This window comes from Trichosurus vulpecula, chromosome 3 (assembly GCF_011100635.1).
Source record: "Trichosurus vulpecula isolate mTriVul1 chromosome 3, mTriVul1.pri, whole genome shotgun sequence".
NCBI lineage: Eukaryota > Metazoa > Chordata > Mammalia > Diprotodontia > Phalangeridae > Trichosurus > Trichosurus vulpecula.
This window is the reverse complement of record NC_050575.1, coordinates 6,308,943-6,331,851: the sequence shown is the minus strand read 5'-3', so window position 1 is coordinate 6,331,851 and position 22,909 is coordinate 6,308,943. Positions and strand designations below refer to the sequence as shown.

Here is a 22,909-nt window from a genome sequence, read left to right as displayed (position 1 = left end):
GATGAATCTTCCTGACTCCAGGAACTCTATCCACTTTATCCACTGCACCACATAAGTATCCAGAGGTAGCTAGGTGTTATAAATAAAGCGCTTGGTAAAGAAATGGACTGAGTCAGGAAAACCTGATTTTCAATCCTGCCTCAGACACTCAACACAGCAAGAGCTTACAGAAGTTGCTTAAACTCTCTGCCTCAATTTCCTTGTCTACAAAATGAGGAGATTAATAGCATTTAACTTACATAGTTCTTCTGAGAACAAAATGAGAACAGACGGAAAGCATCTTACAAACCTTAAATTGCTACGTAAATGTTAGCTATCACTATTATTATTCAAATGAGACGGATGAATTGGGAGGCTGGGGTATTGAGGGGAAATCGACGTGCACATTTAAGGTCCCAAATGTGAGGACAAGTGTTGAAGAAGGTTGGATACTGAACTCCTTGAGAAAGGAAGGAGAGAGGCCTGGAAGCTGGCAGATGATAGTAATAAGGATTTGGGCTGGTTGATTTAGGCAGATACAGTAAATTTCAAAGGGGTAGAGGCTGCAGAGTGACAGTGGCAGAGACAGGAGAGTGGTGGCAGTGAAAAGCAATGACTATGACAAACCTTCCTGGTCTATTATATTAAGAGGAATTAGATGAGTAGCCAGCTTGGAAAAGCACGGACAGAATGTGGCATAGTTTGGGGGGAGAAAAAGTTTTTTGTGAAATAGAAGACAATCCTGGCTTTTATAGGGCTTACAGTCTAATACTCTTAGAGTATTTAGAGACATACAAAGTAATGTTGAGGTCTGATGTACAAAAGGTGCGGCTTTAACAGATAGGTAGGAAATCGATAGATAAGGAAGAGGAAAAAATAATGAAGGAATGAATAAGCATTTATTAAGTGTGTGCTAGACCCCAGGATACAAACATGAAAGTGAGACAGCACAAAGCCCCAAGGGCTTTCCCTTAACAAAAGGCTTTTGGCATGGCTGGTGTGCTTCAGTGGCAATCTCTGTCTCCCCAAAATAGCTTCGATGGAACGGGAACCACAGGATGACACAGTAAACAGTATGAAGATGTGGTCAACTGTGACAAATACTTTAAAAAGGGGACTGGATTTTGCAATTGGGAGATCACTATAGAATTTGAAAGGGCAACAGCGCTGTCAGGATGGAAGCCATATAACAAAGGGTTGAAGTGAGGGTGGAAAATTAGGAAGTGGAATTACTAGATATAAAATGCTTTTTCTAAAAATTGTCCGTGGTGGGTGACAGATGAGATGGCACTGGAATGAGGTTAAAGGAAGACCTTTTTTTTTTTTTCAAATTCAGAAGACCTGAGTACATTTGTAGACAGAATGAAGGGAAATAGTAGAGAAGGAAAAATATATGAGAGAAGATGATTGATGAAATATGAGTCTGTAGGAGGCCAGATGGGGTCAAGGACTTGGGCAGAGGGATTAACACTAGTAGAGAATAGGGATACCTTTTCATTTTAGACATGAGGAAAATAATAGAGAAGGTGTGATGACATAAAGAAATTTGGGGGAATGAAAGGAGTTGACGGAAGCTCTGTTGAAAGGGGTGTGTGTGTGTGTGTGTGTGTGTGTGTGTGTGTGTGTGTGTGTGTGTGTGTGTGTGTCTGTGGTATAGTGGAGAGAGCAGTAGATTTGTATTAAAAGGGCCTCGAGTTCAAATCTCAGTTCTGATGTTTACTACTTGTGATAATAAGAGGAAGTCAGGAATATTGCACAGTAGTTTGGGCCCAGTTGAGTTTTTATATCATCATTTTGTTGATGAAATAAGATTAATTTTGTTATATTCTCCAGGGATGCTCAGTAGGAATTGTAATAGAAAGGTTATTCGGAATTAGAGGCCTTTTGGACAGGAAATTCTAGGGTAGTGTCTAGCAAGCTACTAATGTGGAAGACCATAGGGTAAATATTAGGTACAGAGGCAAGGTAATTTAGAATGAGGGAGATTAATTTGAAGGATATAGTGTGGTCAAAGAATGAGAGATCTTGATGAAGGAAAAGTTTAGGTTTAGTGCGAAAGTGTGTGGGAAGGTGATAGGAGATTTCTGGGGGAGAGTGAAACTTCAAAGTACAAAACCTTGGAGATGCTATAGATCCAAGGATGGCATGGAAAAGGATATACTAAACATCAATCTTTTAAAAACAAGGATGGTTAGTTTCCTTCAGCCAGGCAACCAGCCAATCCATTTCTTGAGCGCTTGATAAACATTTCAATATGGGCTATGGGAGGTTACAGGATAGCATGAGGCTATCCTTGAGGAATTTTTAGTCAAATGGAGAGGAAAGGATAGATACACTTTAAAAGAGCATTGAAAACACTTACAAAATAAATACATAGACAAGTTCAAAGTGATGTACTGAATATATACTAGGGTGCAAAAAGAGAATAAAACAGCTATACCAGCAAAGAAATATAGGAAAAGCAGCACTGTACTTTTATTTATTCAATAAGAAAGCTTACAATCTCATGCATTGTATTCAATCCAGGTTCAAAAATTACTGAAGAAAATTCTTTCAAGTGCTTAAGAAAATCCCTACTGTGATTTAATACTTCAATGAAGCAAAGTTTATTTTAAAAACCTGGAAAATTTTTAAAGAAAGCTTTCAAAAGTACATTAATGTCTCGAGTGTAATTTAGGCTCTGAGACTATTTGGGCAACAATTATCTTTAGAATGTTCCAAATAAATAAGAACTTCAGTGAAATAAGTATATGTGCAAGAAAATTCCACACAAAGTAGTTACAACTATTTGGCACGTTATTTCTGACGCTCAGATCTCACAGCATTTTCTATGCTTCTCTCATATACATAGATAAAAAGAGGAATGGACAGATGGATGATAAAATGAAGCTTTGTTACTTACAGGGTCAAGGGGTTTGGATCGTGCCCAGGTCATCATGGTTGATAGTAAGATAAAAATCTTTCGTTTTTCAAAATGGCTTATTTCTTCACTTAGTGCTGTAATGCCGAGAGAAATGGGGGTGGGGGGGGAGAAATGGTTCATTTTACTATAAGCACATTTTATGTAGTTAACTGTTGTCCAATCTGTTTTACATGAAGAGGAAGCCCTTCTTGCCAAGGCAAGAAGAACCCTCCTACATATTCGATGATCTCATTCCATCCTGCCTTCTCTAGAAGATTGCCCCTATTATAATCCTTACTCTCTTACCAATCTTCAGTCTCTTCCTGTCTACTGGTTGCTTCCCTGCTCTTTTCAGACATGCCAATGTCTCGCTCATCCCTAAAAAACCCTCACTTGATCGATCCATTTCCACTATCTATTATCCTATATTTCTCCTCTTTTTCATGGCTAAAGTCCTTGAGAAGGCAATCTATAATCACTGCCTCCACTTTGTTTTCTCTAACACTCTGCAGTCTGGCTTCCAACCTCATCAATCAACTGAAACTGTTGCCTCCAAAGTTAACATTGGTCTAATGGCCTTTTCTCAGGACTCATCCTTTTTAACCTCTTTGCAGCTTTAGACACTGTCAATAAACCTCTCCTCCTGCTTACTGTGTCTTCTATAGGTTTTTACAATGCTCCTCCCTCCTGGTTCTCCTCCTGTCTTAATGCTCCTTTTCGAAGTCATCTTTGCTAGATCTTCAACCAAGTTGTACCCATTAGCCATGGGTATCCCCTAAGGCTGTATCTTAGGCCCTCATCTCTTTTCCCTCTATACTATATGACTTTGTGATCTTATAATCTCCTATGGATCATTTACCATCTCTATGCAGATGATTTGCAGATCTATTTCTATTTAAATATTTTTTCAATTACATGTAAAAACAATTTTTAACATTCATTTTGAGTTCCAAATTCTTTCCCTTTCTGCCTCTTCTCCCTCCTCATTGAGAAAGCAAGCAATCTGATATAGGTTATACATGTACAGTCACGCAAAATATATTTCCATATCAGTCATGTTGTGAAAGAAAACAGATCAAAATTTTTTAAAAAAATAAAGTTTAAAAAAAGTATGCTTTGATCCACATTCGGACTCCATCAGTTCTTTCTCTGGAGGTAGATAGCATTTTTCATCATTAGTCCTTCAGAATTGTCTTGGATCATTGAATTGCTGAGAATAGCTTTCATTCACAGTTGATCATCATACAATATCGCTGTTACTGTGTACACTGTTCTGCATTTGCTCATTTCACTTTACATCATTTCGTGTAACTCTTCCCAGGTTTTTCTGAAAGCATCCTGCTTGTCATTTTCTTATAGCACAATAGTATTCCATCATAATCATATACCACAGCTGGTTCAACCATTCCCCAATTGATGGCTATCCCCTCAATTTCCAATTCTTTGCCAACACACACACACACACACACACACACACACACACACACACACACACACACACACACAAAAGCTGCTATCAATGTTTTTGTACCTCTTTGGGATACCGACCTAGGAGTGGCATTGCTGGGTCAAAGAGTATGTATAGTTTTGTTCTGTTTTTTAGCTCTTTGAGCAAATAGTTTCAAATTGCTTTCCAGAGTGGTTGGATCAGTTAACAACTCCACCAACACTGCATTAGTGTCCCAGTTTTCCCACACCCCCTCCAACATTTATCATTTTCCTTGTCTTCATATTAGCCAATGACAGATGTGAGGTGGTACCTCAGAGTTTTTAATTTGCATTTCTCTAATAAATAGTGATTTAGAGAAGTTTTTCATGTAACTATAGATAGCTTTGATTACTTTGTCTGAAAACTGCCTGTTCATATCCTTTTACCATTTATCAGTTGAGAACTGCTTTGTATTCTTATAACTTGACTCAGTTCTTAATATATTTGAGAGACGAAGCCTTTATCAGAGAAACTTGTAAAAAACAATTTTCAATTTACTGTGTATTTCCATCTATCCTATTTTCCTCATTTCCTCATTCTCTCTCCTTTCACTCTGTCCCTCCTCAAATGTGCTTTGCTTTTAACCACTGCCTCCCTCAATCCACCCTCCCTTCTATCAGCCCCTCTCCTCCATTCTCTCATCCCCTTCCCTTCCTACTACTGCTCTATAGGGTAAGATAGATTTCTTTTTTTATTTTAGTCTTTTTTTTATTTAATATATTTAGTTTTCAGCATTGATTTTCACAAGAGTTTGAATTACAAATTTTCTCCCCATTTCTACCCTCCCCCCCCACTCCAAGATGGTGTATACTCTGGTTGCCCTGTTCCCCAATCAGCCCTCCCTTCTGTCACCCCACTCCCCTCCCATCCCCTTTTCCCTGCCTTTCTTGTAGGGCAAGACAAATTTCTACACCCCATTGCCTGTGTATCTTATTTTCTAGTTGCATGCAAATTTTTTTTTTGTTTTTGAACATCTGTTTTTAAAACTTTGAGTTCCAAATTCTGTCCCCTCTTCCCTTCCCACCCACCCTCCCTAAGAAGTCAAGCAATTCAACATAGGCCACGTGCGTATCATTATGTACAACCCTTCCACAATACTCATGCTGTGAAAGACTCACTATATTTTGCTCCTTCCTAACCTATCCCCCTTTACTGAATTTTCTCCCTTGACCCTGTCCCCTTTTGAAAGTGTTTGTTTTTGATTACCTCCACCCCCATCTGCCCTCCCTTCTATCATCCCCCCCTTTTTTATCTTCTTCCTCCTTTTTTCCTGTGGGGTAAGATACCCAATTGAGTATGTATGGTATTCCCTCCTCAGGTCAAATCTGATGAGAGCGAGATTCATTCATTCCCCCTCACCTGACTTCTCTTCCTACAGAACTGCTTTTTCTTGCCACTTTTATGCGAGATAATTTACCCCATTCTCTCTCTCCCTATCTCCCTCTCTCAATATATTCCTCTCTCATCCCTTAATTTGATTTTATTTCTTTTAGATATCTTGCCTTCATCTTCAACTCACCCTGTGTCTGCTCTCTCTCTTTTACATATATATACATATACATATATATATATCAAAACACATATATATATACACATACATACACATGCATACATATACACATAGATACATACATACATACACATTCACTTATATATATACATAAACATATATATATATATATGCATATTCCCTTCAACTACCCTAATACTGAGGTCTCATGAATCATACACATCATCTTTCCATGTAGGAATGTAAACAAAACAGTTCAACTTTAGTAAGTCCCTTGCAATTTCCGTTTCTTGATTACCTTTTCATGCTTCTCTTGATTCTTGTGTTTGAAAGTCAAATTTTCTATTCAGTTCTGGTCTTTTCACTGAGAAAGCTTGAAAGTCCTCTATTTTATTGAAAATCCATATTTTGCCCTGGAGCATGATACTCAGTTTTGCTGGGTAAGTGATTCTAGGTTTTAATCCTAGCTCCATTGACCTCCGGAATATCGTATTCAAAGCCCTTCGATCTCTTAATGTAGAAGCTGCTAGATCTTGGGTTATTCTGATTGTGTTTCCACAATACTCAAATTGTTAATATAGATTTCTATACCCAACTAAGAGTGTATGTTTTTCCCCTTTGAGCTAATTCCAATGAGAGTAAGATTCAAGCTTTATCCCACATCTCCCTATCTTCCCCTCCATTGTAAAAGCTCTTTTACACCTCTTTTATGTGAGATAATTTACCCCATTCTACCTTTCCCTTCCCTCTTCTCCCAGTACATCTCTTTTTCTTACCTCTTAATTTTATTTTTTTTAGTTATCATCCCATTATTAGTCATCCCTCTTTCTCACTCCCTTACTTTTATTTTTTTACATATTATCATAGTCAACTCACATCCAGGCCCTCTGTCTATGTGTACTCCTTCTAAGTGCCCTAATAATAAAGTTCTTAGAAATTACAAGTATCAACTTCCTGAGAAGATTAAAAATGATTCTGTAACTTTTTTCCAACTAATTGATTTTATCCTTAACTTCTTTAATCATGGTTCTCCATCTGTGAATTCAGTTCATAATTCAGCTGGCCTATAATGAGTTAAGTTTAGAAATCTAGTTCTCTTGCTAATTAATCACTATTCTATTCTTGCCTCAAGGAATTCTGCTAACTTTGGGGGATGAAGAAGTTAGCCCTAATATCTTTACTCCACCAAGTTATTGTAACGTTAAGCAGGGTGAGCCTTTTTTTTTTTTTTTTTTTACCATTTTCTCTTTTACAATGCTAAAGTAATCGGGTACCTTTGATTAAGTCTTGCTAGCTGCTAAGTCCCAAGCCACACCCTTTGGCTAACCAGATGTAAAGCCCCAGGCCCACACCCTTTTGCCAATTAGGTGTGGAGTCTTCTGGTCCTAAGAAGGGCATATAAACTCAAAGGTTAGCATTTTGTTTGGGGCTCTCACTCACTGAAAGAGTATTGGCGTTGAGACTCTGGGTAGCCATTATTAAGAGCCCCCTGGCTTTGAAGAAAACCCAGATATTGGTGCTTCTCTTTTTGGTAACTACGTATGTAATGTCTTGATCAGACAAAGCCTGTCTGTTGACTTGTGTCACTTGATCTGTTGATATTTTCTGTTTGTAATTTCTATTTATATTTGTTCTGTAGTTCAGGTGCTGGCTTTTCCCCTTGAACTAAGTGAATGATATATGTATGTTGACTGTTAACCCCTTAAAGTTGCTTTCCTTAGAAAAGCAGATCAAAGAACTTGTGCTGGCAGCTCTTATTGGGTCTCACATCCCTACAGCAGCTGCTAGCCACATTGTTGTTACAGGTATCTTTCAAGGATTTCTGGGCCACTATCTTGTAGGTGGACTCAAACAACAAACACTTCTTAGTGTAATAGTAATTAAGGTGTGACTTTTTGCTGTTGACCTTTAATGATTCTGGCCTTTGTTTGAATAGGGCAGATAAAGTGGGATGTTTTTGTATTTCTCAGCACTGAGACAATTGGGAGCCATTGATCTGTATCTGATGTGATATTGGGGGTGGGGAACTTCTCCACACCCAACATGGGTGAGGTCAGGGCCAGGAGGGCCCTGAACAGGATATATAAGCGCAGAGGTTAGCATTCTCTCTCAGAGCTCTTAGCCACACCAAGAGTGGCACATGACTCTGGGCCAGCTGTTGTAATGAGCTCCCCAGCTGGAGACTCAGATGTTGACAACTACGAATTGTATTTGGTCTGTAATTCAGGGTGCTAGCTTTTTCCCCTGAACTAAGTGGATGTTATTTGTATGCTGGATTAAAGTAAGATTGTTAACCCCTTAATGTTGCTTTCCTTAAGTAAAGAAGATCAAAAGGACCTGTGTTGGCAGCTTTCTGGGTGCTGGTTGTTGGTGGATCTTACACCCCCACAGAAGCTGCTAGCTGGATTGTTGAAACACTTAGTCACAGAAGGGAGGTAATTGCTAGCTCCCATCTGCCACTTCCAATGAATAATATTGTTCCTCATGCCTCAGCTATGTAATCAATCATGTTTCCCTCAACTCCATAATGTCGCCTACCCTGCTCTGTTCTTTGTTCTGTACTACCTAATACCTACAAAAGGAGAGCTTTTTTTTGCTTGGGGTCTTTAGCTGGAAACTGAGGCAGCCACTGACCCTTTTATTGGCAGGTAGCATGCCCTTCTTAATAAAATTATATCTTCCTTGGAAAAATATGCCTCAGTTTACATTTTTGTTAAATTTTACTAGCAACATTCCATATATGAACGTAAACTGTTTAACCTTATTGAATCCCTTATGATTTCTCTTTCCTGTTTACGTTTTTATGCTTCTCTTGAGTCTTGAATTTGAAAGTCAAATTTTCTATTCAGCTGGGATTTTTTCATCAGGAATGCTTGAAAATCCTCTATTTCATTAAATATTCATTTTTTTTCCCCTGAAACAGTATACTCAGTTTTGGTGAGTACATGGTTGTAATCCTAGCTCCTTTGTCCTCCAGAATATCATATTCCAAGCCCTGTGATCCTTTAATGTAGAAGTTACTAAATCTTGTGTTATTCTGACTGTGGCTCCACAATACTTGAATTGTTTCTTTCTGGATGCTTGCAATACTTCCTCCTTGACTTGGGAGCTCTGGAATTTGGCAATAATATTCTGGGAGTTTTCATTTTGGGATCTCTTTCAGGAAGTGATCAGTGGATCCTTTCAATTTCTATTTCACCCTCTCGTTCTGGGAAACCTGGGAAGTTTTCTTTAAGAATTTCTTGAAAGATGATGTCTAGACTTTTTTTTTGATCATGGCTTTCAGGTAGTCCAATAATTTTTAAATTATCTCTCCTGGATCTGTTTTCCAGGTCAGTTGTTTTTCCAATGAGACATTTCACATTTTCTTCTACATTTCATTCTTTTGATTTTGTTTTCTTGTTTCATGATGTCTCATGAAGTCATTAGCTTCCACCTGCACAACTCTAATTTTTAAGGAATTATTTTCTTCGGTGAATTTTTACCATTTATTCTATTCTGTTTTTTAAGGTTAAATGAGCAGCACAGGTAAGTACTAAACATTAACCTGTTGAATTTAGTATTTACTAAAATTATATTTTCTAACAAATTTTAAAGGTTTATCTTATATTTGTTTTGATGATCAAAAACTTCCTGCCCTTGTGAAGTACATATACAAAGATATACTTTAATGAGTATTCAATTTAGAATTTTAGAATAATCCAGATTACTTTTTATGACCCTGATTTACACAATACTGATTTAGCCCTTACCAGACCAAATACAATATACATGATTTTTGTTAGTACTGATGAAATAAAACACTTCACTGACCAGAAACAGCCCACATAGCTTCATCAACTTGTGGTATATTTTCTGTGATGTTATAAATGATAACATCACATTCAAGCAGGTGCAACAGCAGCTCTTCTCGGGAAAGGTTCTGAAGGGAGGAGACCCAAACTGACAGTTAGTCATTTGCAGCAAGCGGTGAACAGAGCAGCCATAAAATATTTAGGTTAAATTAAGGTTTCTAAATTAGTACTATAGTACAAGGCCATATGAAATATATCCACAAAAATTTCTACTTAAAAGTATATTTCTATTAATACCATATGTTGTTTTGATGTGACAAAAATTTAGCAAAAATAATTCAGGCAATTAACACAAAACAAAATAGCTTTTAGTACAAATAGGAGTTGATTTTAAGTGGACTTCTTTATGTTGTATTTAAATTCAGATTCAGAAGGAAGACATTAGAAAATACTGGAAGAAAATACATGTCAGTTAAAACTATTTCTAAATTTATTCAGCATTATTTTAGCCAGATTCAAGTTGAGGTTACCAAACTTATTTGGCCTACTGCCTCCTTTTCAAAAAGAAATTACTCAGCGCCCCACTGGAAATCTACTTTCTTTAACCTTTTAACTTTTTAAAAATCTTTTCATTTCACAAAATAGATATAATTTTTTAATGATGCATCTTAAATTTAATAAGTTATTATAAATTTGTGGGTTTTTTTCCTGCATTGAAATTTTGATGATGCAATATTGCGTCATGTAACCATATAGCATCATACTGTAAACAAGTCATTACACGTACATATTCCTGCCAATGCATCCTGCACTTCCCAACAGTGCAGGATGTTCTCGCCTGCTGACACTTGCTTTTCAAGACCTGTTGGCAGACTTGACCACTGATTGGTTGTAACTTGCATTTTGTGTGTTTATTTGGAAAATAATGTAATCACTACAACTTTAACTTTGTTATACAATAGATGAAAAATGTATGAACAATTTTTCAAATTTTTCTTCTCTTCTTTCCTTATGCTTCCACAACCCCTTTATTTTTATTCAATGCTCCCCGATTGCACCTGGGAATACTACCATCCCCCTAGATTAATCCAGGACCTCCCAGGGGGCAGTACTGCCCACTTTGGGAGCCTCTGCTAATTCATTCAAGAATGCCTAAAATGTATATTAAGCTGTTCTGTTTTAATTGGGTGGTCTATATTGCTTGGATTCTTCTTCTATAATACCAAATACTTTCCATAATAAGACAATACTCTCTTTGCTATTAATGTATTAAGATATCTTTAAAAGGACTTGAGGCTAAAATAGGTTTGGTCCAACATCATACAACATATACCATAGTAGTAAGTTCCAAATGGGTAGGTGACCTAAATATAATTGGTTTTTTTAAATGAAGGAAAATAGATGGAGATACTTTTCACAATTATAGCTAGGAATATAATTCTTAACCAAATAGAGAATAACACAAAGAAGACAACAAAAATTAAAATAGATAATTTCATTTTGTGAAATTTAAAAGCTTTTACATGAACAAAATTCAATGTAGTTAAGACAAAGGAAACTCCCAATAGGTGGAAATTATTTGTATTAAGTATCTCTGATAAAGGTCTGATATCTAAGATATTCAGGGAATTAATACAATTAAGCTTTAAGTTTAAACTGCACTGAGACTATATAACAACAAGAGCCATTCCCCAATGGATAAGTAGTCAAAGTATATGAACAATAAAAAAAATCAAACTGAAACCATGAGACTGATCCAAATAACTAATGAAAGAAATACAATTTTGAAAAACTCTGAAATTTCACCTCACAATTAGCAAATTGACAAAGACAACCAAAAAAATGGAAAAGTCGCAGTGGTTGAGGGGTTGTAGGAAGTTAGTCCCTCTCATACGTTGTTGGTAAAGCCCAATGAGTTGGATAGCCCAATGAGTCTAGAAAACAATTTGGAATTATGCAGAGGAAAAAAGGGACTAAAAATGAACATATACTTTTCATCCAGGGTGCCTTCTTGGTGAGCATATATTCCAAAGACAGAAAGTACCATATATACCATATTCGCAGTAGCACTTTTTGTGGGAAGCAAAGTGTATGCCCATCAGTTGTGCAATGCCTAAACAACTGGAACAAATTAATATAATGGATTATGATAGTGCTATAAGAAATGAGAAATATGAGGAATTCAGAGAAACATAAGAAAACTTATATGAATTGATACAGAGTGAAGTAAATTGAATCAAGAAAACAATACATATGATGGCTAAAACAAAGTATAAAGAACAAATAAAAAAAATCTGAATATTATGTGATTAGGTCCAAACCTGGCCCAGGGGAAGAGATGAGGAAAGATACCTCTCTCCTTTCACTGGGGTGGGGAAAAAGGGGTATGGGATGTTGCATATACTATCAAATATGTTTGGTGTGTTATGTTGGTAGGCTTTGATGACTATTTTTTAAAAAAATCTCTGTAACTGGGAAATCCATTGTAACAGGAAAAGCTTACTGTGTAGAGGAAAATATGTGTATCTGGAAATAAATACAATATAAAAGCAAAAGGCATCAGAATTTAAAAATATTTTTAAAGGACTTGTTGCTATTGTATTCAAATTTTAAAAGCAGGTTTTCTTTTCCTGCTCCCACTATAAGTCTGAGGGATAGCTAAATGTTTCCCCACTGCCCTGAAGATTAAGGCAGATCATTTCAGCTCAAAATCTACATAATCAAGCAATTTTATCAGGGGACATGAAGGAAATGTAAAATATTCTCAATGAATTCCACTGCTTTACCCTTGCAATTTTACTCTTGTCTTTAGCTATTTAATTTTGTTTCCATACTGAAATAGCCAACAGGAAAAAAAGGTACCTAAAATGGTCCCCGCAGTTGGATTTTGCCTGTCAAAACATGAGGATAAGAGGCATTACCTAGGTAAGGGGTTCATAATTCTTTGTGTGTCATGGACCTCTGTTGCGAGCTTCCGAAGCCTCGTAACTATGCTCGGGGTTCCCCCCAAGCCCCAGGCCTCTGCCTAAGCAAAGGACCTGATCTCGCTGACAATGAACGGGGAGGGAGCCGAACAGATGGTGAATGACTCCGTTTATTATTTCAGCAAGCAGCACATTTATACGTTTAGTGACGTAGGTACACTCTTTGGTTACGTGGGTGAAAGACAGGTAAAGCTAATACACCTGGGTCCTAGGACCGCCCTGACTCCGCCTACTCTCCTCCCCTTCTCTTCCCTCGCTACCGGAAGCTCCCTGCGGGCAGGCAGTCCAGCAAAGAACCGGAAGTTCCACATGCTCTGCCAGAGAGCCGGAAGTTCCACGTGGTCTGGTAGGTCAGGCAGGTCCGGGCACGGGCAAAGACCTGGAATTGCCAGGGAGGCAACAAAGGCGAGACCCCTCCTCCTGGCTCCACCCACATCCCAAATCCCTGAGTTTATCTCAGCAGGCCCCTGAGCCTGGAAGTCTGAGGAGGACAGGGCTCAGCTCTAACGTGTCCCGTAACAGACCTCTTTAGCAGTATGGTGAAACCTGTGGACCCTTTCTCCTAATAATGTTTTTAAATGCATAAAAACATATAAGATTACAAAGGAAACCAATTAAATTGCAATGCAATCAAAATATTTTTTAAAATAAACTTACAGACCCCAGATTAAAAATACCTAAGTGAACTTGTGACTTGGCAAAGAAACATGAATGAAAAGGTTAAGTAAAGGCAGAGAACATACAGAAGTGGAAAGAGTACTAGGCGAGGATTAAGGGGATATGAGTTTAAGTCCTAGCTATCCCTCTCACAAGCCTTATGCCCTTCAGCGAGTCACTTAACTACTTAATTTGGCTGAATCTCAGTTTCCTCATCTGTAAAATGTAAGAAAGTAAGATCACTAAGAGCCTTCATGAACTCCCAGAATCCTCTGAAAATGGGCACATGGAAGACAGAGACAATCTTTATTATGGAAACAGAAGAGATGATACGCCTAACGAAATGTAATAAAAACCCAATATAATTGTTAAATTATTGGTCAATTTTAATGAAATCTTTTTATGTCTTTAATGAAGTCTTTTGATGAAGGCTTTACTGAGAGCTTACACGACTGTAAAGAGGCCAGCAACACAACAGCAAGCAAAGAAGTTTAACAGAATCAGAAGAAGCCTGCTAGTGCGTCGGGTAAATCCTCTTTGGAAAGAAGCAGCTCTCTCAGAGGAAAGAACACTTGCTTCAGGGGGATGACATCTTTTCCAAGGATGGAAGACAACAGCTACTTATTTTCATGGAAAATATGAATATAGGGAAAATAATAAACCTGTTCAAAAACCATTGTTTTAGTTGGACAGTGGAAAACTCTTGAAGGCAAGGACTAAGTAGAATTACTAATAATGAGGAAGGATTGTTGCCAAATTGAATATCAGAACTGAGGCATCACAGTCCTGGCTAGCATTATTATGCGGTATTGTCTAATCTAAGTCCCTCATTTTACAGGTGAGGAAACTGTAGCCTGAATAGTAAAGTAGCAGAGGTGGGCCTAGAACCATGGGCTCCTGACTCACAGTTCAGTGCTATTTATAATAACACACTGCCTGTTTAAAAAAATTTTAAATATGAACATAATAATCAAGAGACTTATGTATAAAACCATGACCTTCTATTATGTAGTTAGCTTTTTAAATGTGCAAATCAGGCTTAACACAGTAACCCCAAAATCTCCCAGTTTGTGCCCCCTTTTGAACTATTTTTCCTTCTGTGTATTTAAATGCTTTATTGATGCTCTTTTCTTTCTTTTATTTTCCATCACTTCCCACTAAAATCTATATACAACTGAAGACTTCCCTTGTAACAAGTAAGTCTAATCAAACAAAGCAATCTGATTTCTGTGCTGAAGTTGTGTGTCTTGTTCTGCCCCTCATTCCCTCACCTCTATCCCAAGGCAGGAGGCATGCTTCATCATCAGGTTTCTGGTTATTATGTAGATCAGAGCTCCGAAACTCTGAAAGTTGTTTGCCTTTTACATTAATGTAGGCGGGTATCACTACACTGTCTACACTGTCAGTCGCAGTTTATACTAGTCTTATGCAGTGACTGAGGGGGTTATTGCCTGTTGTGTATTTTAAGTGTGCTGGGAAAGACTTCCTGCCTACAAATATTCCTCCTATAGGTCTGTCTCATTTCTTGAAATTCCAAGATCCTTTATTTTTATATTTTTTAATTTTTAAATAAGTTTTTAGGTTTTAATAAGTTTTTAATAAGTTGGGAAATACCAGTCTTGAGTAACATAGAATAAACTATACTAAAAGCACAGGCTAAAGGACAAGGAATTTATGAGTTTGAATCCCAGATATGACACGCCCTTTTTTCTATGGTTTAATCATTAAACTTATAGTGACTGCTTCACCTTTAAAATGGAGATGGCTTATTAGCCACAATCCAAATAGATCCGATTTCTTTCCCCTGCTTTTAGCAACAAGAGAACATGCAAAGTGAAGAGCAGCCTATCGTAAAGGTGTACGTAGGGACAGTAATATATTCCCTTTTCCCCAACCTTGACAAAATAGCCCAGACTTACTGTGTATGTTTCCAAGGCAAATTCTGGAGGCTTGCATTCAGGACTGGAAAGGGTTCCTACTATCTGATAAGTGCCGTCCTTTGGTTTAGTTGCTAAGGCTTCTAGGCCGGCTGATTTGCTTTCATCATCTTCTTCTTCTTCTTCTGTTATTTCTTCAAGTGATGCCCCAACTATACAGTTAGACAAGTACTACAAGAAAACCAGAAACTATTCCAAGTACAAACAGCAATTCAAAGAGAGGACCTGCTCCCCTGTGATACAGATAGATAGACAGATAGATAGGTAGAGATAGATAGAGACAAAGAGATAGATATACAGATAGACAGACAGAAATAGAGATAGATAGATACATAGAGATAGAGATAGACAGAGATAGAGAGACATAGCTACACAGATAGATAGATGGATGGATAGATAGAGATAGATACATAGACAGATAGATAGATAGATGGATGGATAGATAGAAATAGACAGACAGACAGATAGATAGATAGATGGATAGATAGATTTTTTTTGGAGGGAGGCATACAGGGAAGAGGGTGATGGAGATGAGAACTTGCATTTTATCAGTGTGGGACCTTTGATGCACGTCAACAGCTGATCTGCCATTTACAGTCTTGGCACATGGTAGGCATTTAATAAAAGCTGTTGATTGACTGGATTTGCTGAGAGGTTAAGTGATTTGCCCAGGTTCACATAGAACGTACTGTTACTGTGATACTTTAGATATTCTAAGTTAAATGATTAGCTTAATTTGTACCTTTTTTATTGCACTTATCAGAGTCTATCTTGTACCAGGATTTAACAATACATTTTTAGCTTCACCTGACTTCTCCCTTCTCTCAAATCTTACAAGTGGAAGGGACTTTAGATGTCATCCAGTCCAAACCCATCCTTTTGTAGAAGAGGAAACTGAAAACCTGAGAGGTAGGTGGTGTGATCTATAGGTTTCACAGCTAGATAGCAGCTGAGTTGGACCTACAGCCCAAGCATCCTAACCCCAGACCAAATCTCCTTGCCTCTACACAGTGCTGGAGTACTGCCCAATAAGGGACTACTGCCTGCTTGCCACGGAAGAGCCTGGCTGCAGTCTCTCTACCAGTGGGCTTGTTACCAGCTGATGAATTCTTTGGCCATGCAAACCATAAAACAAATTAGCCCTCAGTCCTGTGCAGCCATCTTCAGCAACTGTGATCATAGTGGTGGAGTAGAGGAAGAGTGCTAAGAATCTTAGTTTTGAATACATCTATAAACATTCATTTAACTGTTAATATTCTTTTAACATGAGACCCTCACCCACAAGTAATACACTGCCATACTATTGAAGGAACTGAACCACAATAACGTTAATATTCATGCTATAAATAAAACCAGAAGACACAAGGACATTGCAGCTATATGGAAGGATGACAAGCAGGTTCTCTTTGCAAAAGCAGCATTTCATAAGATATTTGCTCATCTGCTTTGCAGTGCTTGTTGTCTACTAGACATTTAAAATGGGATGTCCCAGGCACATCTCAAACTAATACATCTAAAAGTGAACTCATCTATTCCATCTCCCCAACTCTCCCCTCTACCAAACTCCCCATTTCTGTCAAAGAGACCAATAAGCTTCCAGGCATTACATTTGATTCCTTACTCTTCCTCACACATCAGACTCCCCTTTTCCCGATCCAGCTCTCCAGCTCTATTTTATGTGTTGTCTTCCTCCATAAAAACACCAGCAGGAACTATCATTTGTTTGTATTTGTATCCCCAGAACTTAGCACAGCGGCAGGTACATATTAAGCACCTAAAAAATGCTTACTCTATCTACCTCCCTCCCTTCTCAACATCTCTTGTATTGGGCTTCATCTTTCCACTCAAAAAACTACTTCCTTAACTCAGGTCCTCATGACCTGTCTCCTAAATAATTGCAATACTCCAGTAACTGTTTCATTTGCTTCAAGTATCACCCCTCCCCAATTCAACCTCCATATAGTGATTTCATCTTTATCTCATCCTTCTTCAATATCTATTTCTGTGTAAATTTTATAACATGTATAATTATTAGTAGAGCTGTACATGCATTAATTAAAAATAAGTAGGTATACATATATTGGACGTTCTTACTCAAGAATTTGTTACTGATAGAGGTGCACAATTAAAAAAAAAATTTGAATACTACTGGCCTAGAGCATTAGGCTAATTTTGAGAAAAGATGAAATTCAACAGGAATAAATATAAAGTCTTATATTTTAGATTTTAAAAATCAACCTCACAAGTATTAGATGGAAGAGGTAAGATCAGATAGCAATTTGTCTGAAAAAGATCTGAGGTTTTTAATGGCCAGAGAGCTCAGCCAAAAAGAGTAAATGTGATCTTGGGCTGCATTAAGAAAGTCACGGCTTCCTGGAATAAGGTGATAGTTCTACTCTGCTCTTCCTCGTCCTGTATCTGTTCAGCTGTGAGCTCCACCAGTTGGGAAGGACATTGAAAAGCTAGCAGGCTTCTAAGACAAATGCAACTAAAATGAAGAAAGACTCTGAATCCAGACCATAGGAGGAAGAGATGGAGGAACAGGGGAAAGTTAGCCTGGAGAAGAAAGGATGGGGAGACATGATAACTATGTTCAAGCATCTGAAGGGCTGGCATGGAAAAGTGACTAAACTTGGGTTTCTTGATCCCAGAGGGAAACTGGGAGCAATGGGTAGAATAAAACAAAAAGGTAAATTTGGGTTTGATATCAGGAAAAATTCCTGACAATCAGGGCTATCCACAAATAGAACGGGCTGCCTGTGGGGGTAATTGGTCCCTTCTCATTGGAGGTCGTTAAGGAGAGGCTAGATGGTCAGGTGTGCAGATGTGGAGGTTCCTTTTTAGGCAGGTAGGGGTTGGACTGGATGGCTGCTGAGCTCCCTTTCACCTCTAAAATTCTGTGATTCCATGATCTTCACAGCATTTAAAGATGAAACTGGCAGGAAAACAAACAGATAAAAATAGGATAGGCTTTATAGCATTTCCATTACAAACTGTTTTCTTCATTGATGACAATGGAACCACCACGTCTGAACTTAATCCTTGACCATACGAGGAAATGAATATAAGAGAGGGTGGAACAGACTAAGCACACACAGAGGGAGCACATTCAGGAGCTTGCACAATTGTGAGAGCACTGAGACAAAGATTCTAAAGACATTTGAAAGAGAGGAAGATGCTGAGTATTGAGAAAAATCATGGATAGTATTTCTATTTTAAAAAGGCGAGGATGTTGAGAGGATGTTGATAACTACTTACCATTACCTTTTCAACTCTAAAAATCTTGGAGATTTATCTAAACGCCTATTAAGAGCTTCCTCAATGAAAATTGTGATGAATCCAAAAGGCAATGGAAAGATATATGATAGACATAAATAGACTGTAGCATACTACCAATGATGACTTATATGCCCCAAAAGAAAGTGGTGTGAAAGATATCTGTATGTATGTATGTATCAGCAGCAAGGAATAACAACAGATGGGCAACCTGGGTACTAAATCTGGCACCTATATAGTATTAACAGACCTAGGGAAATCCCTCTAGTACACTGTCTGTGATATGGACGAAAGCTGCACAAGGTAAGATGACAGGGGAAACGGGGACGGGAATAAAAGAGGGAAGGGAGCAGCGCTAAAAGCACCTACTGTATGCACTGTGCTAAGTGCTGGTTTATAAATATTATCTCATCTGATCCTCACGACAACTCTGGGAGACATCAGTGCTATTATTATCCGCATTTTATAAGAAACTGAAGCAAACAGGAGTTAAGTCACCTGCCCTAGGTCACACAGCTATCAAGTATTTGAGGCTAGATTTGAACTCAGTTCTTCTAGATTCTAGGCCCAGCCCTCTATCAAGTGGGACACCAGCTGTTTCTGAGATGATGTGGAGAGGTAAGGATTTGCCTGGTTAAGGAGGGAGTATCCACATCATCGAGATCACGGGTTCACTTAAGTATTAAATTATGCACTAGGAGTTAGGAATACAAAAGCTTACCTCAAGGACTCTATAATCTCAAGAGGAGGGTAAGTCATATGTGGATGAATATAAGGTAGAATGTGACAAGAATAAAGGAAGAGTCAGGCAAAGTGAAAAATTTAGAAGAGGGAGATGTCACTTTCAGCTAAAGAGGAAAGGCTTCATGGAAAAGGTGTATCTTAGCTGGGACTTGAAAGGAAGAGACTTCAACAGACAGGCATAGTCTAACAAGAAGACTATACAAGTAAAGTCATGGAGATAAGAAAAGACTGAAGAAGATCTAAAGACAGAGAGTAGTACAGTTTGGTTAAAAGAGGCATTTGGAAATAAGAGTCTAGAGCTGTGGGAAGAGTTTGGGTGTGGGAACATAAAGGATAATGCTTAGATAAGATATGGGGAAATTGAGGGGGGCCTTAAATGCCTTGCAAGGTCAGGATTTGAAACTTTATTTTGCAAATGATGTGGAGTCACTGAAGGTTTTTGAGTAGAAAAGTGATATGAAAAGATGGATTCATTAAAAAGATTATTGAGACATTGGAGAGGGAATAGACTGGAGATAGGAGACTAACAGGCTAGGTGAGAACTAAGGATGTATTCTGTGGGAGTTGAGAAGAGGCGCCAAATGAGAAAGATACTGAGTTGACAGTAAGAAAGAACCACAAATAAATTAAATTTCAAGCTTGAATGACCAGGAAAATGATTACTCTATTAAGAAAGACAAAGATGTTGGCAGAAGGTACAGAGGGGGAATACGATAAATTACGGAGTTTGAAGTCTCTTGGTGAGTGATCCAAGAAGCTATCCAGTAGTAGTAGAACTATGAAGAAAGGTTTGGAGTGAAGATACAGATTTAGGAATCATCTGCATAGAGGTGATAATTGGAACCAAAGTAGTAGATGAGGTCACTAAAGGAAAGTGAACAGAAAATGCCATAGAACAAGAACTGTGCGGAACACACATTTTTTAAAAGTGTAAGGAAGACATTAAGCTGGCAAAGGAGACAGAGAAGGAGCAGGAGAGAAGAAGAAAAACATATGCCAAAAATGTAAGGGAAGAGAGAGTATGAAGGAGGAGGTGGTTCCATGATGCTAAATGCTACAGAAAAGTCAAAGAGAGGGAAAAAAAGATGAGACTTGATGACAAGGAGCTAATTCACAGTCAGTCAATCAATAAACATTTATTAAGAACCTGCTGTGTTCCAGACACTGTGCCAAAAGCTGGGGATACAAAGAAAGGCAAAACACTGGCCCTACCCTCAAGGACCTCACAATCTAATGGGAGAGACAGCAAGGAAACAAATATGTACCAACAAGCTACATATAGGATAAATAAGAAATAATTAACAGAGGGAAGTCACGAGAATTAAAAGGAGGTGGGAAAAAACTTCCTGAAGAAGGTGGAACTTGAAGGAAGCCAGGAGGTAGAGATGAGGAAGGACAGCATTCCAGGCTTTAGAGACAACTTGAGAAAATTTGTGCATAGAACAGCAAGGCGATTTTCACTTGATCAAAGAGTACCTAGGTTGTATGGAAAAGTGTGTGGAGGTGAGCTGGGGTAAGGGAGTTCTGGAACAGGTGTGAATGCCAAACAGAAGATCCTGTATTTGGTCCTGGAGGGGATAGGGGGCCTTTGGAGTTTACTGAGTATGATCTCTTAGGTAGTAATGACCTTTCCTCTCTTGGAATTGTCACTGCATTTTCCCTGCACTTTTCATGTATTTACTTTTTTGTATATTATCCCTCTGTACTAAGCTGTAAGCTCCATGGCACATGGCACAGGGTCATAGCTCATCTAAACTTTGTGTGTCCTACAGAGCCCGGGAGAGTACAATTCATTTCAAAAAGCACTGATTAAAAAAAAAAAAAAAAAAAAAAAAAAAGCACTGATTAATTTCTTTAAATTTCTTTAAATGTACTATGCGGCATCGTGAACAGACAGTTGGTCCCGAAGCCAGGGATTTGTGGGTTCAACTGGTGCCTCATACACTAAGTACTTCCAGGCTTGACAGATCTCATGGCTTCTTATTCCGTATGACTCCTCTTCATGCCCTTCCCTAAATGCCCCACAGACGATCAGCTCAAAGCCCTGGAAGCCTTCACCGAGGGTCAGTTTGTGGTGACCGGCAATGACTTCACATTTAGAGGACTAACCAGGAAGCGAACGCTTGCGGGATAATCTCCTGTGATTGCTAGTATCTTCTGCCCCTTTATGGAATTTCATTCCCGCCAAAGGAGAGGGAGGAGGGAGGATTTGCCCAGGACTGAGCGCCATTAACCAAAATCTTTTCATATATTGGGCTACTGTAGTCAAAGAATTCATTTTCAGCAGGGCCAAGCCGCTGGCGATAAGTGTCCACCGAGGCCGGCCTTGGGGCGGTGGTGTGTGATGGGTCAGCAGGGGGAATCTTTACAACCACCTTGGCAGGAGCTGCCATGACCCCTCCGGCAAAGCCCTGGAAACACTACCCCGCCCCCCACATCATTCGATTAGATTTTGGGGGCGGGTTTCTCATTCGTTGTCTGTGACTCCCCGCGCCCTCCCCCGCCCCCGACATTGCGTATGTCGCCGTGGGTTTTCTAGCAGGTTTGGGGCCGGGGGCTGGGTGGGGGCGGTACGCGGTTCTGGGGGGCCGCGGGTGGGGGCAGGGGCCCAGGCTGCCCCCCGCCGCTCACCTTCCCGATATTGCTGCTGCTGTATGTGTCCAGCAGGTTCAGAAACACCAGCTGACTCCTGATGATTTTCTCCGGCGGGGCGATGTTCTCCTCCTCCTCTTCCGCCATGGTAGGGCCTCACTCGTTGCTAAGGTGGAAGCGACTCTTTCGCCAGTTGCTAAGGAACAGAACGGGGGGGGGGGGCGGGAACTTCGAGAAGTCGCGTGTCTTTGGCAACAGGAAATGCCTGAGGCACCAATGGGGAAGCGGCGGACCCTTCCTGGGGGTGGGGATTCTGAGACCTCTGGAAAGGTGCCCGACGAGCCTGCTCAGAGGTTCCTCCCACCGCCAGGGTGAGTATTGTAGGTCCTGGGCATTTAGACCTGGAAATTAATAATAATGATGATAATAAAAAATGATGGTGACGATGATAGTGAAAAGCTAGAGCTGGAAATAATAACGAGGCATTAGAGCTAGCAACAATAATAATATATTTGCCAACATTTATATAGCTCCTGCCATGTGTTAGGCACCGTGCTAATCGCTTTACAGTTTTTATCAATTTTGATCCTCACAACAACCCTGGGAACAGGGGATTATTACTTTCCTCGTCTGTCAAGCGACTTGCATACAGGTCATACAGGTCCTCGTAAGCGTCTGAGGCTAGATAAGAACTCAGGTTTTCCTGACGGCAGGTTCCTGACTCAGCACAATTTATTTTATATTTTTAGTATAAACCACCTGGCATAGACTCCATTGTACAGGTGAGGAAACTGAAGCCAAAATAGGTGAGTTGACCTGTCCAAGGCCAGAGTTGTAGCCGAGTTGGGATTTGAACCCTGGTCCTATAAGTCCAGAGCCATCCCTTGGTGCTCTATCTTTTTGTTCTTCTTTCGGCATATCATTTGAATATGCAATTGCTCTTTACCTTTCCCTTCTCTGGCTTTACAACTCAGTTTCCTAAATTGAAAGTAAAATTCTCGCAAAGGGATACCTTTCTTTGGCATTTCTATTTAGCCTCCCAGTC

At 39.1% G+C, this 22,909-nt stretch overlaps 1 protein-coding gene across 1 annotated transcript in view; it reads right to left on the bottom strand.

Moving 5' to 3' along the window:
* AK7 (adenylate kinase 7) overlaps positions 1-22,069 on the bottom strand; it is a 99,427-nt gene extending 77,358 nt beyond the window's left edge. Inside the window, exons 1-4 of the mRNA XM_036748830.1 lie at positions 21,904-22,069; positions 15,235-15,423; positions 9,694-9,802; positions 2,882-2,976 (exon numbers count right to left, since the gene is read on the bottom strand). Of these exons, the coding sequence (XP_036604725.1) occupies positions 2,882-2,976; positions 9,694-9,802; positions 15,235-15,423; positions 21,904-22,011 (501 nt within the window). The 5' untranslated portion in view covers positions 22,012-22,069. The remainder of the gene's footprint in view (positions 1-2,881; positions 2,977-9,693; positions 9,803-15,234; positions 15,424-21,903) is intronic.
* Between the last annotated feature and the right edge of the window lie 840 nt (positions 22,070-22,909).